The sequence below is a fragment of the Mauremys mutica genome, chromosome 7, assembly GCF_020497125.1.
Source record: "Mauremys mutica isolate MM-2020 ecotype Southern chromosome 7, ASM2049712v1, whole genome shotgun sequence".
Taxonomy (NCBI): Eukaryota; Metazoa; Chordata; order Testudines; family Geoemydidae; genus Mauremys; species Mauremys mutica.
In genome coordinates this window covers 35,169,460-35,191,006 of record NC_059078.1, presented here as the reverse complement: position 1 = coordinate 35,191,006, position 21,547 = coordinate 35,169,460, and the positions used below count along the sequence as shown (strand labels likewise).

The 21,547-nt window shown below is 45.6% G+C and overlaps 1 protein-coding gene across 2 annotated transcripts in view; it reads left to right on the top strand.

Moving 5' to 3' along the window:
* The window catches only part of FBLN2 (fibulin 2), a 200,362-nt gene extending 179,075 nt beyond the window's left edge, over positions 1-21,287 (top strand). For both annotated transcript variants that reach the window (XM_045025338.1, XM_045025339.1), the window contains 6 exons: positions 2,206-2,334; positions 2,825-2,950; positions 5,456-5,572; positions 8,428-8,556; positions 18,304-18,427; positions 19,164-21,287. In XM_045025338.1, the coding sequence (XP_044881273.1) occupies positions 2,206-2,334; positions 2,825-2,950; positions 5,456-5,572; positions 8,428-8,556; positions 18,304-18,427; positions 19,164-19,521 (983 nt within the window). In that variant the 3' untranslated portion in view covers positions 19,522-21,287. The remainder of the gene's footprint in view (positions 1-2,205; positions 2,335-2,824; positions 2,951-5,455; positions 5,573-8,427; positions 8,557-18,303; positions 18,428-19,163) is intronic.
* Positions 21,288-21,547: the final 260 nt, after the last annotated feature.

Sequence of the window (21,547 nt, the reverse complement as noted above, 5' to 3'; positions counted from 1 at the left end):
GGGATGAGATAATGTAATACATTGTAATTACAGATGTTACTCCACATTTTTAATTTAAATTATTGGCACAGTTTTTAGGTCCAGGTACAAGAAAATTCATATGGTAGCTTGCCACATCTAGAGAGTGTAGGAATCTGCTTTTCTGTTTGGTTTAGGGAAAGAAATGTTTCATGTTAATATGACCTATGCCACATGCAAGCTCTCTGCCTCCGGCTAAGTGAGGTGCGCCTCTGTTTTCAGTCTAAATGTTTTAGTATGGTTGCTTTAAATAAGGAAAGAGTATGTAGAAGAAAAAAGAAAACCATGTGGTTCCAATTTCCCCTTTCTATGATAAAATCTATTTCTTCAGGGCATTGTGATGGTTAATTGGACTTCAGATTAACTCATAGTAATAGAAATAGATCATCTGGACATGTTTCTGCAGCAGAACTGAGCCTGTGTGGTCGTCTTCCTCTGTTTAGAGACTTTATCCTGAATGTGTTCATTCTTTCTAATTCACCAGATCAGTTAGTAGCAATGCAAGTAACCCTTACATTTAATTGAAAAGTATTGTAACTATCTTGAAATACATACCTCAGACTGAAAAAAGTTCTAGACCAAATTAAGGGCAGGGACTTATACATTGGAATATACAGTTTCTCACAAATGAATGAAATAATGGCACAAATGAATTCACTGCAAATAAAATTGCTAATTTGCTGATTTAAATCTTTATTAAAAACTCCCTTTTCCTAATCCTTGCTCTGCTCTGAAAGAAAGTGGAGAGGCAGCATTTCAGCAGAAATCTTTCCCCCTTCCAGGAATTCTTTCCTGGATAGGCTTTTCCGCAAATCTAATGCCTGTAGTCATTAGAAACGTGTGAATCTGTGCTAAATAAGAACTGAACCAAACATGAAGCCACATCTCTCACCACATCCAAACCAATCTGAAGTCTGTATAAGTAACCCTTGTTTGCTCTTGGCTCCCAAGAGACCTACCACAGCAAGCATCCATGCAGAGGCTCAGAAAATGTCAATTTTTTTTCCTGAGCAGATTTGCTATCTCCAAATTTTAAAGAGCTGGGTGGAGGGGGACCATCCATCCTTGGGTCCCTCTGGAGTAGTCCCAGAATCTGTGAATTTGCATAGAGCAGCCAACCATAGCACAGCAAAGAGAGTTTCAGATCTTAGACTGCCCTCTGAGATGATGTTAAACAAAGCCAGCCCTATTGGCTGTTGGGGAGAGGGAATTAGGATGCCAGAGGAATTGAAGAGGTGGGTATGGAGGAGGGGGAAAGATCTGATGGGATGAGAAGAGGCAGAATTCAAAAGGTTCAGATAATCAAAAAGCTCTTAAAATGTTGGAGTGTTATCCAAACCAAACTGCTGAACCTCGTCCATCCTAGAGGAGAACAAACAGATGTCTGTTTGATATGGCTTCATCTTTACTTGCATTGTCGATCCCATCAGCCTTTTATCCTCATCTTGGAACAGAATGGGAGTGGGGAGAGACCGAGATTAGTGACCTGTAAATTGGGAAGGGGTGGGCAGGTGCGTCAGGATTGGATTTTGTATCAGATGGGGATGGAAAATGGGGGAGTGTCAAGGATTGGTTTGGGTCATAGCAGAGAGGAGGATCAGGTTGGGGAAAGAGAAGAATGTAGAAAATGGAACTAGAGTTAATAATGCAAGTAGAGGTGGGAATTTATCTGAACCAAAACTTAGGTCTGGCTTGGCTCAGGAGATGAGCAGAAGTTTGAGCTGGTTCTTATTTTGCTGTAACTGATTTGCTATAACATGCTGACTTGTAATATCAACATGGATTGATATAACAACATCGGAGAATGTCAGTATAAAATGCTGTTGATAAACAGGTTTAAATGGCATGGTTTGTGCACAGTAACCAGAAATTTTGCTTAGAGCTAAATGTGGGGTAACATGGGAGGTATTCATGGTGTTTGCAAGCATTGTTTTCTTTTCAAACAATGTATTATTTTGCAAAAGTTTGATTTAGAGGAGCCTGGCCATACATGAAGCCACCTCTGAGAATAACAGAGCAGAAAAAAATGATTATTTTTCCTGATACAGTTAACAGTGTTTCTGTTCCTTTTTATTCTTTTACTTGAAACTTCTCTCAGTGGTGTGGCATTTCTTAAACTGTGTCATTTAGTGAATGTCCACCACTTTCACTCCCCATATTTAAAGTAATTGTTTTTTCCTGCTATAGATGTTGATGAATGTCAGACAGGCATACACCGCTGCGGAGAGGGACAGATTTGTCATAATCTACCTGGAGCTTATCGCTGTGACTGCAAGATGGGCTATCAGTATGATGCATTCAACAGAGCCTGCATTGGTATGTAAGGCACAGAGCAAGCAGAAACTACTGATTGATGATCCTTCACAGTATTTAGTGCTGTTGTTTAGTGTGTAGTTATTAGTTCTGCTGTACAGTAGCTCAGAATAGGTAATAGGATTGCTCCCCCAACTACCTTTATTCATTGTGACCAACTTCCACCATTCTTCTGTATCATTATGGAGCAGACGTCCTCAGTTTAGCTCAATGGTAGGTTATTGATTGAGGTCATCTGCACAGTACTTTTGTCTGGGTTAAATATCTTCTGCTGCAGAAATGTACCTTTCTGAAAATCTTCACATGCACTGGGATAAAGCTTTTTATATTTTATCATCACTGTTTGCCAATTAGAGTACAAAGCCAGACAATATAAAAAACCAAGGTTGCAGCATTTCACACTGTAGAGATCGATCTCTGGCATCTTTAAAATATCCTTCCATGTCTCTCTCGAATCCTGTGTTTTCCCATTGTTTGCTTGTTTTGCTGACAGATATAAATGAGTGCTGGAATTACCCAGGACGGCTGTGTCAGCACACCTGTGAGAACACTCCTGGGTCCTACCATTGCTCTTGTTCATCTGGATTCCGCTTGGCCTATGATGGGAAGCACTGTGAAGGTACCAAACTGCTTTCCTTTCCTTTTAAGACAAAGTCTGCATTGGAAGAAGAAAGACTATAGGGAAGGAAGTTTGGGTGGCATTTGATACAAGAACCCATGATTCATGAATGCTCTGAGGCTTTGTAAACACTAAAATTTCACATTCCGAGCATTCTTAGAATGGCTCTCAAACTGCAATATAGTTAAGCTATTTATTAAACTTGCAATATGTATGTAAAGCTTCTCCAGCATCATTACATCCCATACACTCTATCACCAGGGGTGGTAGGCAAGGCAGGTCATTTCTACTAAACAAGAAATGAAATGCTGAAAAGCCATTATATGATGACGACATAGAGCGCCTCTTTCTTGTGGCTTTCACCTTTTTCTCTCTTGTCTTTCCCCCACCTTGTCAACTTCTTTCATAGCCGTGTCCCCCGTCTTTGTGGTTACAATATTTGCAGGTAAAGAAGCAAACTGACTTGCAGTTGTGAATCTGCCTTTGTTTTTTTAGCAGCTGTGCTTCCCAACTGCCCAGTAGCAGTTTTCATACTATTTCAGTTAGTTTCAGTAACTTTCACATTACGATCTGGGAACACGTAGCAGCACAAGAGACCGGGAATATCATGTTTCTAATGCATTCTGAGAAGCTCTTCTAGACTGAGTGAGCAGGATATCTCCAGTAGCTGTGCATGAGCTTGACACATTGTGTTTATAGAGCTAATCTTTTCAGTTAGAGTTGTGCAAATAACTGATTTTTTTTCAGTTTGATGACTGAACTGCAAAAAATGTTGCAGGTCAACACGAAAGAAAATTGTTTCATCAAACTGAAAAAGTAAAAAACAAAATTCTCTTCAGGTCAGACTAAATATTTTGTTTGACTTGTAGAGTCTAACTGATGGATTGATGTGTTGATTATTGATTAATTTTGTAGGTAGCAGTGGCTGATAAAAGTTCAGTCTTCTGAGTGGCTACAGCGTCAGGAAGATTATTATCAATGTTATTAGAATGGGGGACCCAGGGAGCACACAAGAAATTGCTAATTATCACAAGTCCACTTATTAACAAATCCACTTAGCAGATAAATAATCCCACAACCACTGAAATACAGCCAGAGATAGAAAGAGAGTACAAAGTGTTTAGCCCTCTTACTGGTATCACTCACATCTCCTACTGGGGAGCCCCAGAGTCTCAGTAATCATCTTACTCCTGCTCATCATCACCATCTTCACTAGTGGGTGTCATCCAGGTGACTCTCAAGACACGCAGGCTGGGACACAACTTTTATGATGTGATATACTAACTCCCGCTGGCATTTATACCATTTATGAAGGTTTCAACCCCGTTTTCGTTATCTGTACTTTCACTCCCCACTAAATCTGGGGTGCCCCATTTTTCATAGGCTAACTTTCCCCTTCTACTCATTAACATTTATGTTCCTCAACCATCATAACGACTTGTGGATAGCACAGTGCTGTCACCCTATGTCTGCAAAAATCCCCAAAATGTTACAACCAGTTTTAACTGGCATCTTACAGTGTTAGTGGATACATTTCAGTACATTTTTTCCCAAACATCAGCACTTAGCACAATTTCCCATACAAGGTTATTCATCAGTCAACTAGTTGATGTGAGGCCCTGTTTGGGCTAAGCTAAATATCTTACTGGCCGAAGTCCAGTAAGCCCCCATATTACAACATTAATTAATACTTATATTTCACCTCTATATCCTGGTATAGCTGATATATTTTATTCTTTGCTACAGAGACAAACTTAAATGTTTCATTTTCTTTTCGGGGGTTTTAACTTTTTAAAAATAATATAGAAGCAAAATTCAAACGGAAAAGCCATTTCAAATAGAAAATTTGAAATGCTTCATTCTGAAAATGTCAGAATGTAATGTTTTGATTTTTTTCACAACTTTTTGTGATTTGTCTGTTTCAGATGAAACAATTCAAAAAAATGAAAATTTTCTTCCAGAATTTTTTGGATCATTTGAAACTTCCAAATTTTCATCAAAACAAAAAAATTCAAATTGAATCAAAATAGAAAGGGTTTGGTTTCCATTTTCTGATCTCTCCTCCCTCTCCCCACTTGTTTTCCTTAATCCCTCTTTTCCAGAGGAGAAAAGGGGGAATAAAAGGAGAGGGGGGAAAAAAACCAAAAGAAATGAAAACTTAACTCTTTTTGTTTAGATTTAAATCAAAATGTATCAAAGCAAAGAATTGTGCAATGACAAAACATTGAAAATTGTTTCATTCCTTTGAATTATTTTTATTTATTTATTTTGCAGAAACTAATTGGCCTTTTTTCACCAACTCTAATGTATTAATTATATATTATTATGGAAGTGCTATAGTTCCTCACGCAATTATGGAATAATCTGCTCACAGGAGAAATTTTCGTCTAGCCCTCTTTGCTAGTGATTGGCTTATCTGGTTCTAGCTGCTGTCAGAGGCAGGAAACTGTAGTAGATATTGTTCTGCTCCAGTGTAGCAATACCTTTGTTTATTTTTGGATACAGATGTGAATGAATGTGACAGCACTCCATGCAGTCAGGAGTGTGCCAATGTCTATGGTTCCTATCAATGTTACTGCAGGCAAGGGTACCAGCTAGCAGAAGACGGCCATTCTTGTAAAGGTACGGATGCTGTTCATGTCGTTTGTACTTTTTGTACATTGCAGGGAGTGTCTAAGGCTCTGAATTTTATGCCCTGCTCCAGTGGCCGCAAAGGGTTGTTCCAGCCGCTGGCAGTTATTGGAGTGTAGCAGTGCACTGGGCATGCCTCCAGTGCTGGGGGCTGTGAGAAGGGGATGGCGTAAGGCCAGAAACAATGTATGTATGTATGCTATTGGGGAATTCCCGTGCAAAGGGAAATGTCAGCTGCCCACTTAGACCAAATTTAAGTCTGCTTTGCTCCACCAGAGCAATACAAATCAGACTTCACAGGGGCCAGGATGTATAGCCTTGGTTTGCTGGAGGAACCTGTGCGTGACTGAAGAACTAGTGAGATTATTGCCTCACAGTGGCAAGAGACTGAAGTCTGAGCAAGACAAGTAGGCGGTTTTAGTCAGACTGTTTTTCTAAAACTCTATCATCCAAACAGTGGCTCTCCAGCTTTCCAGACTACTGTACCCCTTTCAGGAGTCTGATTTGTCTTGCAAGTTTCACCTAAAAACTACTTGCTTTCAAAATCGGACATACAATGTCACAGCACACTATTACCAAAAAATTGATTACCGGTACTTTCTCACTTTTACCATATAACAGGCCTGCACAACATGCGGCCTGCGTGGGCTCGCTGTGCGGCCCACGGGGTGTGAGTAGGTGGGCTCGCTGTGCAGCCCGCGGTGGGGTGAGTAGGCAAGCGGCAGGTGAGGGAGGGGGGCTGAAGGGGCGGGTGGGCAATGGCGGGGGGTGAGGAGGCAAGCCGTGGGGGTGGGGGGGGCTGAGGCAGCGAGTGGGCAGGCAGTGGCGGGGGGTGAGTAGGTGAGCTGGGGGGGTGGGGGCTGAAGAGGCGAGCGAGGAGTCAGTGGCTGACCTGTTCTACTGATCTGGTCTGGCTCCCATCCCCTCTCCAGGGATTGCAGCTGTCTGGAGGTGCTGCCTTCCACGCCTTCCTCAGTCACACCTCATTCATTCAACAGGGCAGTTGATTACAAAGTGCGGGGGAGATCTTATTCTACTTCTAGCAAAAAGACATTTTTCTTTTACCTTAATTATACTACCTTAGGGGCTCGCTATAGCATATTACCAAGGTTCAATACCGCTGTTCCAGTGGGGCAGTGCTGGGCAAGGAGGGTTTGTTTCCGCGGGGCGGGCGGTGCTGGGGGGCGGGTATTTCAGGGAGGCTTGGTGGTGCTGGGGGGGGGGGGGGTTCAGCCCTCAGCTGTTTTCTTTAGAGTAATATGTCCCTCTCTGCTTTACGAGTTGTGCAGGCCTGCCATATAATTACAAAATAAATGGACTGGAATATAAATATTGTATACTTATATTTCAGTGTGAGACGTGAGCCTATTTTTCACTTGCGAGTCTTGTCTGAAGCCCGAGCCTTGGCAGCGGGGCTGAAACATGTAACTTAGCTTCGCTGAGCCCCCTGTGGAACTCAGTTGTCCTGCTTGCCACCCCCTAATGCCGGCCCTGCACTTATGACTAATGCTAGGATACTTTCACAGAGGTTGCGGAAGTGACTCCGTGATTCCATGACTTTCCACGACCTCCGTGACTTCCACAGCGGCTGGTGCGGCTGACTTCAGGGCCACCCGAGCAGCTGGTCCCACGGATCACCTGAGCAGCGGTCCTGGGGGCAGCCCCAGGGAGCGCCCAAGAAGCAGTCTGGGGGCTGCCCCGGAGCCAGCTGCACAGGCCACTGCCCGGGCGGCTCCGTGGAGCTGGCTCCGGGGACCGCCGGAACAGTTGCTGGTGTGGCTAGCTCTGAAGAGTGCCTGAGCAGTGGTCCTGGAGTTGCCCTGGGGACCTCCTGAATAGCAGCTGTCCCAGGGCGGCTGGAACAGCGGCCCAGGGCACCCAGAGGCTGTCCAGAGAGTGGTCCCCGGGAGCAGCGGCCAGTGGGCAGTCAACCCTCGCTTATAGCCTTACTTATAGTCTCCCTAAAACTGTCCTGTGACACCCCCACCCCCAGGAACTGAAACCTCCAAGTTGAGAAACACTGATCTAGATGAGTTGAGTACCCCGAGGAAGACCTCTGAGTACCCCCAGGGGTACACGTACCCCCTGGTTGAGAACCACTGATCTAAAACCTCTGCAGTACCATAGCTGAGCATAAGGCCTGCTCTGACGTCCACTGGCTGTAATGGTCCCCTTGGAGCTGTTATGCTATTGTGGATCACCAGAGTGCATCATATTTTGGTCATTCTCCCAGCTTGCTCTGACACCAAACTGCACCAGAAGTCAGGAGCAGGTGATGTATGGGCAGTTTCCAGCTGCACCTATAGGACAGCTTTCTGGGTTGCTTTGTGCTGTCTGAGGGGATGAAGGATCTGAGCCTTTGGGTTTTGTTTGCTAAACAGGTGTTTAAAAAACAGACACCTGACAAATACTTGGGAGAGAATCTCTTTTTGTTTATGAAGGAGTCAAACACCTGATTCTTTCCGTTAAGGTCTGAAAAAGCTCCCCTAAAAGTTCTAGAGGAATTCTGAATTTGGAAAGCTACAGGAGAGTTTAAACCCAGACATATGCTTGGTTTATTGCTGCTCTGCATTACTTTTAAGGTGTCAGATAGTAATTTTCAAACATGTAAGGGGAGAGCAAGGGGGGAGCTTTGCACTGAACGCTTCATAAAACACCATGAACGGCCCTACAGCAAAGTCAGACTTTCAGAGTTGGGCGCTTGTTAAATAAAACCTATTATAGATGAGATGAGGGATTGCATCTGACGTCACCTGTATCAGAGCCATCGGAATTTCCTTGTGTTCCAGTTTCTCTTCGTTTACAGCTGTCACTTTTCTAATGCTTTTGTAATCATTTAATTCCAGATATTGATGAGTGCACACAAAGTGCGGGTATTCTTTGCACTTTCCGCTGTGTGAATGTTCCTGGTAGTTACCAATGTGCTTGCCCTGAGCAGGGATATACTATGGCAGCAAATGGAAGAACATGTCGAGGTGAGAATAAGATTAAGGGACTGGAAAGATTGTATCTTGATGTCAGTTCTGGATATGATATAGAACTTTAGGATTATCCAGTCAAACCTCTATTTTATACAACGATCACCATAAAATGGTCAACACGTGGCAATAGTCGCCACATATCGGTATCAAAGGGGTCAGTTTTCCCCCTATATTTGGAGTAAGAAATAACTATGTATTAACTATTTAATCCACTTTTTAATGGAAATCACTGTATTATACAAATTGAGGTAAACATTTTCACTTAGGTACCTGAAGTTATACATGCAGGATAAATCCATATTTAATCACTTAAGTAAGTGGGCTGATTTTCAGAGGTTATGAAGCCCCAAATCTCTAACTTCAATGGAAGTTGTGGGAGCTCAATACTTCTGAAAATTAGGAGACCAAATTCAGAAGACTAAATATGGACTTAAGGGCCTAATTTCAAGTCATACACATTTGAAAATGTTGGCCTAAGAGCTTGTCTACACTGGCAATTAACAGCGCTGCAACTTCCCCACTCAGGGGTGTGAAAAAACACCGCCCTGAGCGCAGCAAGTTGCAGCGCTGTAAAGCGCCAGTATAAACAGTGCCCTGGTGCTGGGAGCTGCGCCCCTCGTTGAGGTTGTTTTTCTGGAGCGCTGAGAGAGCTCTCTCCCAGCACTGTGCCATGACCACACAAGGCACGTTAAAGTGCTGCCAGTATAGACTAGCCTTAAGTAACCAATAAGATATAAACCACACTGGACTAAATACTCCCATAAAATCACAACAATGTATTTAAGATGGCTAATGTTTTCACCTGCAGCGTAGCTGTACATGATTGAAGTTAAAATCCTCCATTTCAAAAGATGTGCTTGTCATGTAATGATGTTTGAAGAGCTGATTACTTATCACCCTATATGCATTAGAGTGGTCAGTTACACTAGCTATCAGGCATTTACTGTGCTCCTAGTTTTTCAGGGCATCTTCAGACTTTTTAGTTGCACAACTCAACTCTTAGGTTCTGATTCTTCTCACCAGTAAAACTCGGGCATAACTCCTCTGACTTCAGTGGAGTTAGAATGGGTAAAAACATGTATGAGCTCTTGCATGGAAGTCAGAGGAAACATTTATTTTGCCCATCTACAGAAGCTTTAATGATCCTCTCACCATTTCTGTTATGTGCTGACGACATGATCTGAGGCTGCCTGTATGACAGCTGCTATCGTTGTGAATGCTGGAATTTGAACCAGGTTACTTCAGACTTAATAGTATGAGTCACTAATGCTGAGCTGAATAGCCAGGCTCTCTGTAGCTCAGAGTTCTAAGAGACCAATATCCTCTGTGGCTCAGGCATAGAAGGGGATGCGTAGCACACACTGACCAGTGAGTTACACTTGCAGGTGTCACCCTCTTTTCAAGTGCACCCTCTTTCAACCTGCACAGCGGAAGCCCAGCATTGTGTGGATTTCCCACTGAGTGAACTATATAGTGATACTTTCGAGGCAAATTTTTTTAAGGTTCTGCAAAAAATGTACTCTCTTTATTTGCAGCTATACAACCACATATCTGCATTGATGTTTGGACAAATATACGGGTAGAGGCCACCATGTATTCTTCTTCGAGTGATTGTTCATGTGCATTCCACGCAGGTGTGTGTGCACGCCAGCCGGAAGATTTTCCCTTAGCAATGTCCGTAGGGTCAGCCCTGGCGCCCCCTGCAGTGGCGCCTCCATGGCACCCTATATAGGGGCCCGCCAACCCTCCACCCCCTCGGTTCCGTCTTGCTGCCGGTGACGGCTAGCTGGAACTTTGCTCGCTCTTGCAGCAAGCCTAGCAGTGTCTTGTCTAAGTGTACATAGTTGTTTCCTCTCTCATAGTTTAGAGTTAGTGTTAGTTGTAGATAGTTAATAGTTGTTGGGGGGCTTCCCCCCCAACGTACTCGTTGCCCCGCTGGGGCATGCCCAGGTCCCCAGGGTTTAAACTCTGCATGGACTGCGGGAAGTTTATGCCAAAGAGTGACCCACACTCGTCCTGCTTGAGGTGCCTCGAGGAGAGCCACCAAAGAGACCGGTGCAGTATCTGCAGGGGATTCTGTCCCAGGACTCTTAAGGACAGAGAGCAGAGACTCAGAGTGCTCCTGATGGAGGTGACCTTACGGCCACACTCGGACCCTGAGCCTGCCAGACTGCCACCCAGCACCTCATCCTCGGTGTGCAGCGCTCTGGCACCACTAACAAGACAGGAGGCCCAGTCTAAGACCTCTAAGTCCCGGCACCGGAGAGAATTGGGACATAGAAAATCGGCTTCCATGCAGCACCGATCACCATCTCCGGTGCCTGCGAAAAAGAAGAGGCCAGTGACTGACCGATCACCCCACCAGGACCTTAAAAGGCTGGCGGCATCCACGACTGCGATGGGACAAGCCAAGCCACAACCACATCCTCCCAAGGTCCCGTTGACTCCCGCCCTGGAGGGGGTGCAGTCGAGTCCGGACCGCTCTAGATCCTCAGAGCTCAGCAAGGATGTGCGTCTCCCATCCACGCCGGAGGCATTCAAGGTGGCCTCTGACTTATTAAGCCTCTCGGTGCTGGCCTCCCCACGCTGATGGAAAGAGCCGCCAGACACGGCCCGACCCCCAATCCAATCAAGGGACAAGCCGGCCATGATGTCACCCCAGTCCATGCCTCGTGCCATTCCGGCGGCACCGGCACAGAAAGCGCGCTCCCCGGCCTTGCGGCACCGCTCCCTGACAACAGTGGGCACTGCTCCCCCTTGGTCCTCCTATTCGGTGACCTCGGACTCGGAGGCAGAATCCTACTGCTCCAGTAGATCAAGGAGCAGGAGGTCGGCTTCTCAGGCAAGCCAATGACCTTACCTAGCACAGTGGCAGCAACAGTGGCAACCACCCTCCCAGTGGCCGTTCTGGACTCCCTGGGCCTACCATCAGTCCCTGGGACAGGCGCACGGCCCACGATCCAGGTCTGTGTCAGTCTCCTCGACGTTGGTGGCTCCGGCACAAATGCCTCCACCACCAGCACCGCTGTCCGACAGGAGTGTGCCACAACAGAACCTGGCACCACCTAGTCAGACACTGGCACTGACGGGGATCATGTTTCCGACACCGCAGGCACCGCCCAGCAGGCCTCGTCATTCAGCATCGACCCTGGTACCGGCCGTGGTGCCACATCCTACATCCACACTGGCCATGCAACCAGAGTACCGTGTGCCGCAGAACCCTGGAGAGGCTGTGGGTACAGAGGAAGGTCCTTTGCAGGTGATCTCCTCCTCTTTCTCGATGGATGAGGCGGTTGCGGGAACTTCAGCGACAGCGGCCCTAGAGGACAGCCGGGTGCTTCAGCAGCTACTTAAGCGTGCCGCTCAGAGCCTGGCGATCCAAGCGGAGGAGATTGAGGTGGATGTAGATCCGGTAGTGGGCATCCTGGCCCCCTCAGGCCCATCTAGGGTTGCCCTACCATTGATCAAAACGATAGCTGATACGTCCCTCACCTTGTGGCAGACGCCAGCTTTGTTGGCCCCTACGGCCAAAAAGACAGAGAGGCGCTACTATGTACCCTCCAAGGGCCATAAGCACCTATATACCCACCCTCCCCCAGACTCTCTGGTTGTGGATGCAGCCAACCAAAGGGAGCGTCAGGGGTTCCAAGGGTCTACACCAAAGAACAGGGAGGCCAAGAAGTTGGACCTCTTTGGTAGAAAAGTGTACTCAACGGGGAGTCTGCAACTACGTATAGCCAACCAACAGGCTATAGTGAGCCGGTATGGCCATAACACGTGCTTGGCCTTGTCCAAGTTCGCTGAACTCCTTCCCCAGGAATCACAAACAGAATTTTCTGCTCTGGTAGAGGAGGGGAAGCTAATTTCCCGGGCATCCCTCCAAGCAGTCCTGGATGCAGCAGGTGCAGCCTCCCGCACGCTGGCAACCGGGCTGGTCATGCGGCGGGGAGCCTGGCTTCAGGTCTCAGGCCTTCCACATGAGGTCCAACAGACCATCCAGGACCTCCCCTTTGAGGGGCCCATGCTCTTCTCCGGGAAGACGGACAAGAGGCTCCATAGCCTAAAGGACTCAAAGGCTACCTTACGCTCGCTAGGCCTGCACACCCCAGCCACCCAACGCAGGCAATTCAGGCCGAAGCCAGCTCCACAACCGCCCCAGTACCTGCCCCAGAACCGCCTGGAGCCCTCACATAGGCAAAGCAGAAACGACAGAAGGAGGCAACAACAGCCCTCCGGCCACTCGTCCGGCCAGCCACGGCCTCCGTCAGGGCCTAGACCCCAAATTTGATGGTGTGGTCAAGGGCGACCTACCAGTCAGGACTCTGGATCCTACCAACCCTACCTTTTCGTCACGTCTGTCCCCCTTCTATCGTGCCTGGTCCAGAATCACATCAGACAGTTGGGTGCTCCGCACGGTGGGGAGGGAATATTCTACCCAATTCTCCTCCCCACGCCTCACCAGCCCTCTTCCCTGTCCCTCTTCAGGGACCCCTCTCATGAGCAACTTCTAATTCAGGAAGTGCAGTCCCTCCTCGTAGTGGGGCAGTGGAGGAAGTTCCTCAGGAACTCTGGGGCAGGAGTTTTTACTCCCCGTATTTCCTAATACCGAAGGCGAAAGGGGGCCTCAGACCCATTCTGGACCTGCGGCGTCTGAACAAGTTTGTAAAGAAGCTCAAGTTCCATATGGTATCCCTGTCCTTCATCATCCCCTCCATGGATCCAGGAGACTGGTACGCCACCCTCGACTTGAAGGATGCATACTTCCATATCACAATAATCCCTCAGCACAGATGTTATCTCAGGTTCGTAGTGGGCAACACCCATCTCCAGTTCGCAGTCCTGCCTTTCGGCCTGTCAATGGCTGCAAGGGTCTTCACAAAGTGCATGGCAGTTGTAGCAGCTTTCCTGCACAAGCACGGAATTCAGGTGTTTCCCTACCTGGACGATTGGCTCATCAGAGGCCGCTCCAAGGCACAGGTGGAGGCTCAGGTGGTCTTTATCAGACAGACCTTCCTCGAGCTTGGTCTCCTGTTGAACGAGGCCAAGTCTACCCTGTCTCCTGTCCAACGGATAGAGTTCATAGGGGCAGTTCTGGACTTGACGCAGGCCAGAGCATACCTACTGGAGGCCAGGTTAGGGTCCATGTCTGACATCATCCTCGGTCTCTGCCGTTTCCCGACCACCACAGCGAGGAACTGCCTCAAGTTGCTGGGACATATGGCTGCATGCACCTATGTAGTGAGCCATGCCAGGCTCAGGCTGCGCCCTCTTCAGTCCTGGTTAGCGACTGTGTACCGACCAACCAGGGACACGCTGGACACAGTGGTGACGATTCCTCAAGTGGTGCTGGATTCCCTCCAGTGGTGGCTCGACCCACGGTTGGTCTGTGCGGGAGTACCCTTCACCAGCCCTCAGCCATCCCTTTCCTTGGTGACAGATGCGTTGGATCTGGGGTGGGGGGTGCATCTCGGGAATCTCAGGACTCAAGGCCTTTGGTCCCCAGAGGACCTCTCCTTGCACATCAATGTTGGGGAGCTATGGGCTGTTCGCTTTGCCTGCCTCACTTTCAAATCTCGCTTGGTGAGCAGGTGCGTTGCAGTCCTCACGGACAATGTTCTATATCAACAAACGGGTGTGCACGCTCCTCTCCCCTGTGCCGGGAAGCCCTCGCATTATGGGACTTTTGCATACAGAACGCAATTCACCTAATGGCATCCTACCTCCTGGGGGTGCAGAACGGCCTGGCGGATGCCCTTAGCCACTCGTTCCATGGCCACGAGTGGTCCCTTCGCCGAGACCTGGCATGCTCAATCTTCTGTCTCTGGGGTTATTCCCAGATAGACCTGTTTGCCTCAAGGGACAACAGGAAGTGTTGACAGTTCTGCTCCCTCATGGGGCGCAGTCCAGGGTCTCTAACAGATGCCTTCCTCCTCTCGTGGGAAGGTGGCCTGCTTTATGCCTTCCCTCCGATCCCCATGGTCCACAGGGTACTCCTCAAGATACTCAGGGATCACGCTCACGCCATACTGATCACGCCGGCGTGGCTGTGCCAGCATTGGTACACGTCACTGATGCACATGTCCATACAGGCACCCCTCACATTGCCTTCTCCCGGACCTGATCACGCAGGATCGGGGCCACCTCCGCCACCCAAACCTGGAGTCGCTCCACCTCACAGCCTGGATGCTCCATGGCTAAACCCGGTGGAAATGCAATGCTCACAGCAGGTCAGACAAGTCCTCCTCGGTAGCAGAAAACCATCCACCAGGGCCACACACATGGCCAAGTGGAAATGTTTTTCCATCTGGGGTGAACAGCAGGGACAGGCTCCATTGTTTGCCCCGATCTCTCTCATCCTTGATTGCCTACTCCAGTTGAGAGAGCGAGGACTTTCCCTCTCTTCAGTTCGGGTCCACTTAGCGGCCATCTCCGCATTCCACCCAGGAGCTGAAGGTGGTTCAGTCTTCGCAAACCCATTGGTTTGTTGCTTCCTCAAGGGCCTGGATAGTCTGTTCCCGCATACTCGACAACCAGTCCTGGCTTGGGACCTTAATTTGGTCATCTCCGCCCTCACGGGGCCCCCTTTCGAGCCACTGGCTATGTGCTCATCTCTCCTATAAGGTTGCATTCCTCGTGGCTATCACCTTGGCCAGGAGAGTATGGGAGCTCAGAGCGCAGACGTCCGAGCCTCCATACACTGTCTTCCACAAAGACAGTCCAACTCAGGCCACACCCGGCATTCCTTCCTAAGGTGGTCTCCCAATTCCACATGGGTCAGGACATTTTTTCTCCCTGTGTTCTGCCCTAAGCCATACTCCTCCAATGCAGAGCGTAGGCTGCATTCCCTGGACGTTCTCAGAGCCCTGTCATTCTATATTGAACGAACTAAATCGTTCAGGAAATCAACCCAACTCTTTGTAGCTGTGGCCGACAGGATGAAGGGGCTCCCCATCTCTTCACAGTGTATCTCCTCGTGGATCACGGCTTGCATCCACGAATGCTACAGTCAGGCCAAGGTGCCTGCCTCGCCAATCACAACCCACTCCACAAGGGCACAGGTCTCCTCGGCGGCGTTCCTGGCTCAGGTCCCGACACAGGAGATATGCAGGGCTGCCATGTAGACCTCAATCCACACGTTCACGTCGCACTATGCCATCACGCACCAGGCCAGAAACAATGCAGCCTTCAGCAGGGCGGTGCTCCAATCTGCAGTGAACTCCGACCGCACCACCTAAACTCAGGCTTGTGAGTCACCTGCTTGGAATGCACATGAACAATCACTCAAAGAAGAAAAAACAGTTACTCACCTTTTTGTAACTGTTGTTCTTCGAGATGTGTTGTTCATATCCTTTCCAACACCCACCATCCTGCCCCTCTGTCAGAGTGCCGGCAAGAAGGAACTGAGGGGGTGGAGGGTTGGTGAGCCCCTATATAGGGCGCCATGGAGGTGCCAGGGCCGACCCTACAGACGCTGCTAAGGGAAAATCTTCCCACTGGCGTGCACGTGGTACGCACATACCTACTTGGAATGGACATGAACAACACATCTCGAAGAACAACAGTTACAAAAAGGTGAGTAACCGTTTTTTTTGTGCGTGTAAATTGGCACTTAACCATGCAGCAGAAGTAACTGTGTGACGAGGTGCTTGTTTTCTTGCACAGATGCACACATGATGATTGCATGAGCAAATGCAGATTTCTGAGCAACGCCAAGTGGGTGCACACAGAATTTTGCAGGCTCATATATAGAGGCCTCTTTGAAAAGATGGTCTTATGCATTTCTTTCTAGAACAGTTTAAATTCAGGACCAAGTCCTCTGTTGATGTAAATCAGCCTTAATCCAATTAAGTCAGGTCAGTTTACAGCAGCTGAAGATCTGGGCCTGAGTGTTCCTCATCTTCTCTATCCTTATACTGAAAGCCACTAAAGTATTGTCCCTTGTATCATTTCTTTGCTGGCATTTTCATTGCACTGTGAATTCAAACAGAGGAGTTGTAGGCAGCTCCTCAACATATAGAACATTTTTAAAAAGCTGTGCAAATTTCACGCTATAGCCAAACTGGTGAAGTGAGCCTTTCATGACATTGGCTACAACATAGAAACATTTTCTGTTTTTACCTGGGGCCAGTTTTGAGAATTAATGAGGGACCTAATTTACTTTAATTCACTTTTATTTCGTATGGTATATATATTTTGCTGGGCTTTTAAACCAGTCAATGTTGCCTGCAAGATCAAGTCTCATCTCTATGGGGGATGGCTGTGGTTTTCCTTTAAGAGTGTGTTTCCTCTATGACGATTGGCAGAATCACAGAGCACTACACAGTCCGTGTGGTTTGTCTGTTAACATTTATTTCATTTTAAAACCCTCTTATGTTGTCTAGACAGTTGAGAAAACACAATGTGACTGCAAGATGTCTGCCAATCTTTTTTGCTCATGTTGGGTCCCTGTGATTGCATCTGGTTTTCAGCATTTGAGGACCATGGTTTAGTACTATGCATTTTTATTATTCAAGTAGTCATGTTTCTGCCCAATGACTTGAAACATCTTTGGATTTTACTTTTCCTTAGAATTCTCTGTTGCTTTCTGCAATTTTTGTCACTAGTAGAGGACTTTTTTTAGATTAAATACTTAGGATCAAATTGTCTTGTTTTAAACTGTTGTTCATGAAGTTCCCAGATTCAAAATAACCATGTAGGGAGCTCTTTAAAGAGTCGTATGCTGACATAATCTACCTTTCTGACCCTGTAAAAATCAGTGAGAGGGGACTGTTTGTTGTAAATACTGGCTGGTTATGTCCTATGAGATTATTGCTAGTGACAGCGAGGAAGCAGACTAAAATAATTCTGGTTCACTATATTGTTCATAATGTGGATCTGCTGGCACCTCATGAACAACAGAGATGACTAACCAACTCAGAAGTAGTTCTGCCCAAATCATTGTTTCCATTTTGACCTTGAAATGTTTTGTTTGATTACAAAGAGCAGTGATATGATAGCAGGATCTTTGGTTTCAAGAGTTCATTTTCTTCTGCTGCTTATTCCCCACTGAAAGTTAAAATAATCCTGGGTTCCAGCAGATTTACTTGCTGTGGAGTAAGAGCAGCAGAACTTAGCATCTCAAAAGATGTGAAAATATTTGCAAAATGCTCAGCAGTGGCAGGCGCATCTTGGCAGGATGGTTGGAGTCTGCCAAGTCACCTCAGTGGGAGACCTGGCAGTCAAATGATAACGAGGGAAAGATTGCAAGCTCCTTAGATCAGGAACCCTTGTTTCTTGTACAGTGCCAGGCATGCTGTCTGCTTTTGACTAATAATAAATGACAATACTAAGAGGGAGGTAAACCAGTTTTTTTCACAACCTGTTTTAATATGCACTGGAATTTTAACATAACCTAAATGAACATACTTTATTCCACCATTCCAAGAACCTGAAAGCTACGTATCTGGATATATGTACTGGAGATGAGCCTGACCTACAAAATTTGGATCTGGATTTCAAGTTCTGCATGTTGACATTGTGTTTGTAACAATCCAGGCCTGCAGGCAACAGTCACTATTGGTAGGCAAACTCCCAGCCACAGAGAGTCAGGATGCGAGCCCTCGTCCTTCAGATCCAAAAGCACAGGCCTGCCTCTCTTTTTGTGTATATCACACACGCGTACATCTGTTCAGGTTCATCTCTCATGATTGCACATAGTACTTTGTAGATTTACTGCATATTTTCCCCATTTTCCATTGCCAGATATTGATGAATGTGCAATAGGAACCCACAATTGCTCAGCTGCAGAGTCTTGCTACAACATCCAGGGCAGCTACCGATGCCTGTTGTTTGAGTGCCCTCAGAACTACAGAAAAGTATCTGACATGTAAGTCCTCACTGGTTATCATAACCAACTCCCTTTGGCTGCTCATTTTTTTTCAAACTGTTTTAGTCTTATGGTATTTGTAAAGTGCACCTTGCTACCCTGCTGTGGCTTCTGGGCTGTCTGTCCAGTGAACTACTGCTGCTGCTGTTTTAGAGCTCTGTGCTTTAATATTCACGTTAGGGCTGGTTGGAGATTGTCCAAGGGGACCGTTTTCTGTTGGAAAATGCTGCTTTCTCCCACAGAACTGACATCAGCAGCCTAGCAAAGGGCTTCCAGGGTCCCCAGCTTGGAGTCAGGGCTCCCAGTTCCTCAGTAGTCTGGAAGTTATGAGAGCTTTGGCTCCCCAGACTGTTTCGGATTTCATAAAACACAATCCCAATCTTGCACTTTGATGATTCACAGATTCCTCCTCCAAGCATTAGGCTACACACAGTATGATTTTTTTCTAGCTTTCTCTGTATGCTCATTGTGGAGCTTTCAAACAGGACTCTCCATGTGGAAGATATTTTTGGTATGCTGTTGTACTCTGACAATTACAGCATTTACAAATGTTTTATGGGGGCTGTAAAAGCAGAACCAAGCAGCTGTTAATTACACAGTTGAAGCTTGGGGCTCTGCTGCATATCTGTCTAACACATGCCAAAGGCTTCTTGTGACTTTGCAAATGACTGAAATGTACATCTTCTAACTCACGGTTACTGTAAATACTAACCATTTCTTGTTTTTACTCTCTCAGGAGGTGTGAACGCAACAATTGCTTTAATTATGTGGATTGCCAAAACACCCCTGTGCGAATTACTTACTATCAGCTCAACTTCCAAACCAACATCGTAGTCCCAGCTCATATTTTCCGTATTGGACCTTCACCTGCCTATGCTGGAGACAACATAATCCTTACCATCAACAAAGGAAATGAAGAAAACTACTTCAGCACTAGAAAGCTTAACTCCTATACGGGCATTGTCTATCTTCAGCGACAAGTGAAGGAGCCTAAAGACTTTTTGTTAGATGTTGAAATGAAATTATGGCGTCAGGGAACATACACAACTTTTCTTGCCAAAATTTACATATTCATCACAGCTCATGCGTACTGAGGCATGTATTGACATTGGAGTTTATTGGTGCTATGCTCTTTTAATATTCTACCAAAGCTTATTATGGTGGAACTGGTATTTACTGTATCTAGCCTTTATAATAACTTTCTATCATTGCTTCAAACTATTTTATTGGGTTGTGTAAATTAACTTAATTTGTACTGACTTGTCTTTTTGAAGGAAAGATTTTAAAGGCAGTACATTTGTTGTGTACTGAAACCTTCTTTTACAGTCGCTCCAGTGAATTCCTTTGGTTTAGTTACATTTATAAGATACTGCACTAGAAAGAAAAACAGTTCACTTGGGGGCTTTGGTTTGTGCCACTGATTAGAGAAAAAAATAACAGCAATTTCTCTTTAGCACACATTGCACAAACCTAAAGTTTTGCTTAGCCAAAAATTTCACCAAGGTGTGTCTGCACCCAGATGCTATGGTGATGAAGGCCATATAAGTACAGACAGACAGCTAGTGCACCTCATATAAAAGGATTATTTTCCCCCAACTTTCATAGTATATTGCCTCTAACAATAAATACAGAAAATATACAAACAAACCCTCCCCACCAACAAACAAACATAAACTGTAATCATAGGCTTGACTTTAAAGGGACTACTCACATACCGGTACTTAAATTTAAGTACTGTCCAAGTATTTACAGGACTGAGGCCTTAGAGTTATGTCTTGCACTGCCAATTAAAAACTCACACTGCAGTTAGAAGCATTTGTCTTGTACCGTTTGAACTCAACTCTATACAAATCCATTCTATTCAGGTAGCTCTGCTTATAGATTAGATGTGTTATAATTCTTAAAATGAATGCCAAAGAGGAAACATGTAATCAGTTACCACACCTAATTCAAAAGCCTGGATGTGCAGTTAGATTAATAGATTGCAAAGTTTTATTTTCCAAGAAAATGACCTCAGTTATGCTACCTTCATGATGCAGAGGAAAACGCTAGATAAATTGGCAGTTTGTATTATATCATTATGTTACAGCACAATCTCCGTTTCAAAGTGGATTTCCTCTTGTCTCATAGGAAACTGGATGAGGTTCCAAAGCTGAGGGCGAGGTGTGGTATGTGTAGTGTAATCCAAGTATTTGTTAGAATTTAGAGGTGAATATCAGAATTTTTTTTGTAGATGATCTTTTTAAAAAGTTCCAGTGCTGTAATCTTCTGAGCATTCTTTGACCTAGTTATAATTATTCTGCAAAATGTTCTTAATGAAAATCATAACTACAATATATAAATATTTACTACACTGTAGTTTAATAATCCATTCTATCCTACAGTAGATCATATATTGACCAGTGTGCATTGTATATAAAACAAGAGAGAAACCAAGTCCTATGTCTTTTTATACAGTAATAATTAACCATTTGATTATCATCTTTTTGTAAAATATTAACTTGTTTGTACTGTGGATTAAGAATATGTAAACGCTATCTATGGGTGAAGGGGGAGATGTACTGTATTCATTATATCCCATGGCCAATTCTACCATTTCAAATAAGTCATTTTTTTAAATTTGGACTTTTTCCAGATAATAAAATATAAACCTTTTTTGTACCTAACTTTATACATATCCATGACTGTAGAAAATGAATTTTTATACTTTAGTTGTAAATTCTTGGACTATCTATAGGTTGCATACTTCAAACTTATTCCTGTTGTTCTGTCAGAATCCTTTCTGTAAAAGTGATCTTTCTTCCACGTGAGTTCTGTTTTCTATAGTTAATGGTCTTAAGAACTTACCAGTAAAGTACCAATCAGAAACAATGTGTTTATGCAATTTATCATTTCAAGTAAATGCATATCTGCAGTGCTAGGATCTGCAAGATTAAGAGGCAATGCCGCAACGAGTACAAAAGTCTTTCAGATTCATTATGCAGCTTGCACATTAAGAGGTGATAGAGTTCTCTGTGCCCCAGCAGGGCACATCAAGAATCACTGAAACCCAAAGTTCTCCATCAGCATTAGTATTTGATTGAGTGTAAATGCCATTCAAGCTCCAGCAGTCTGTCCTGT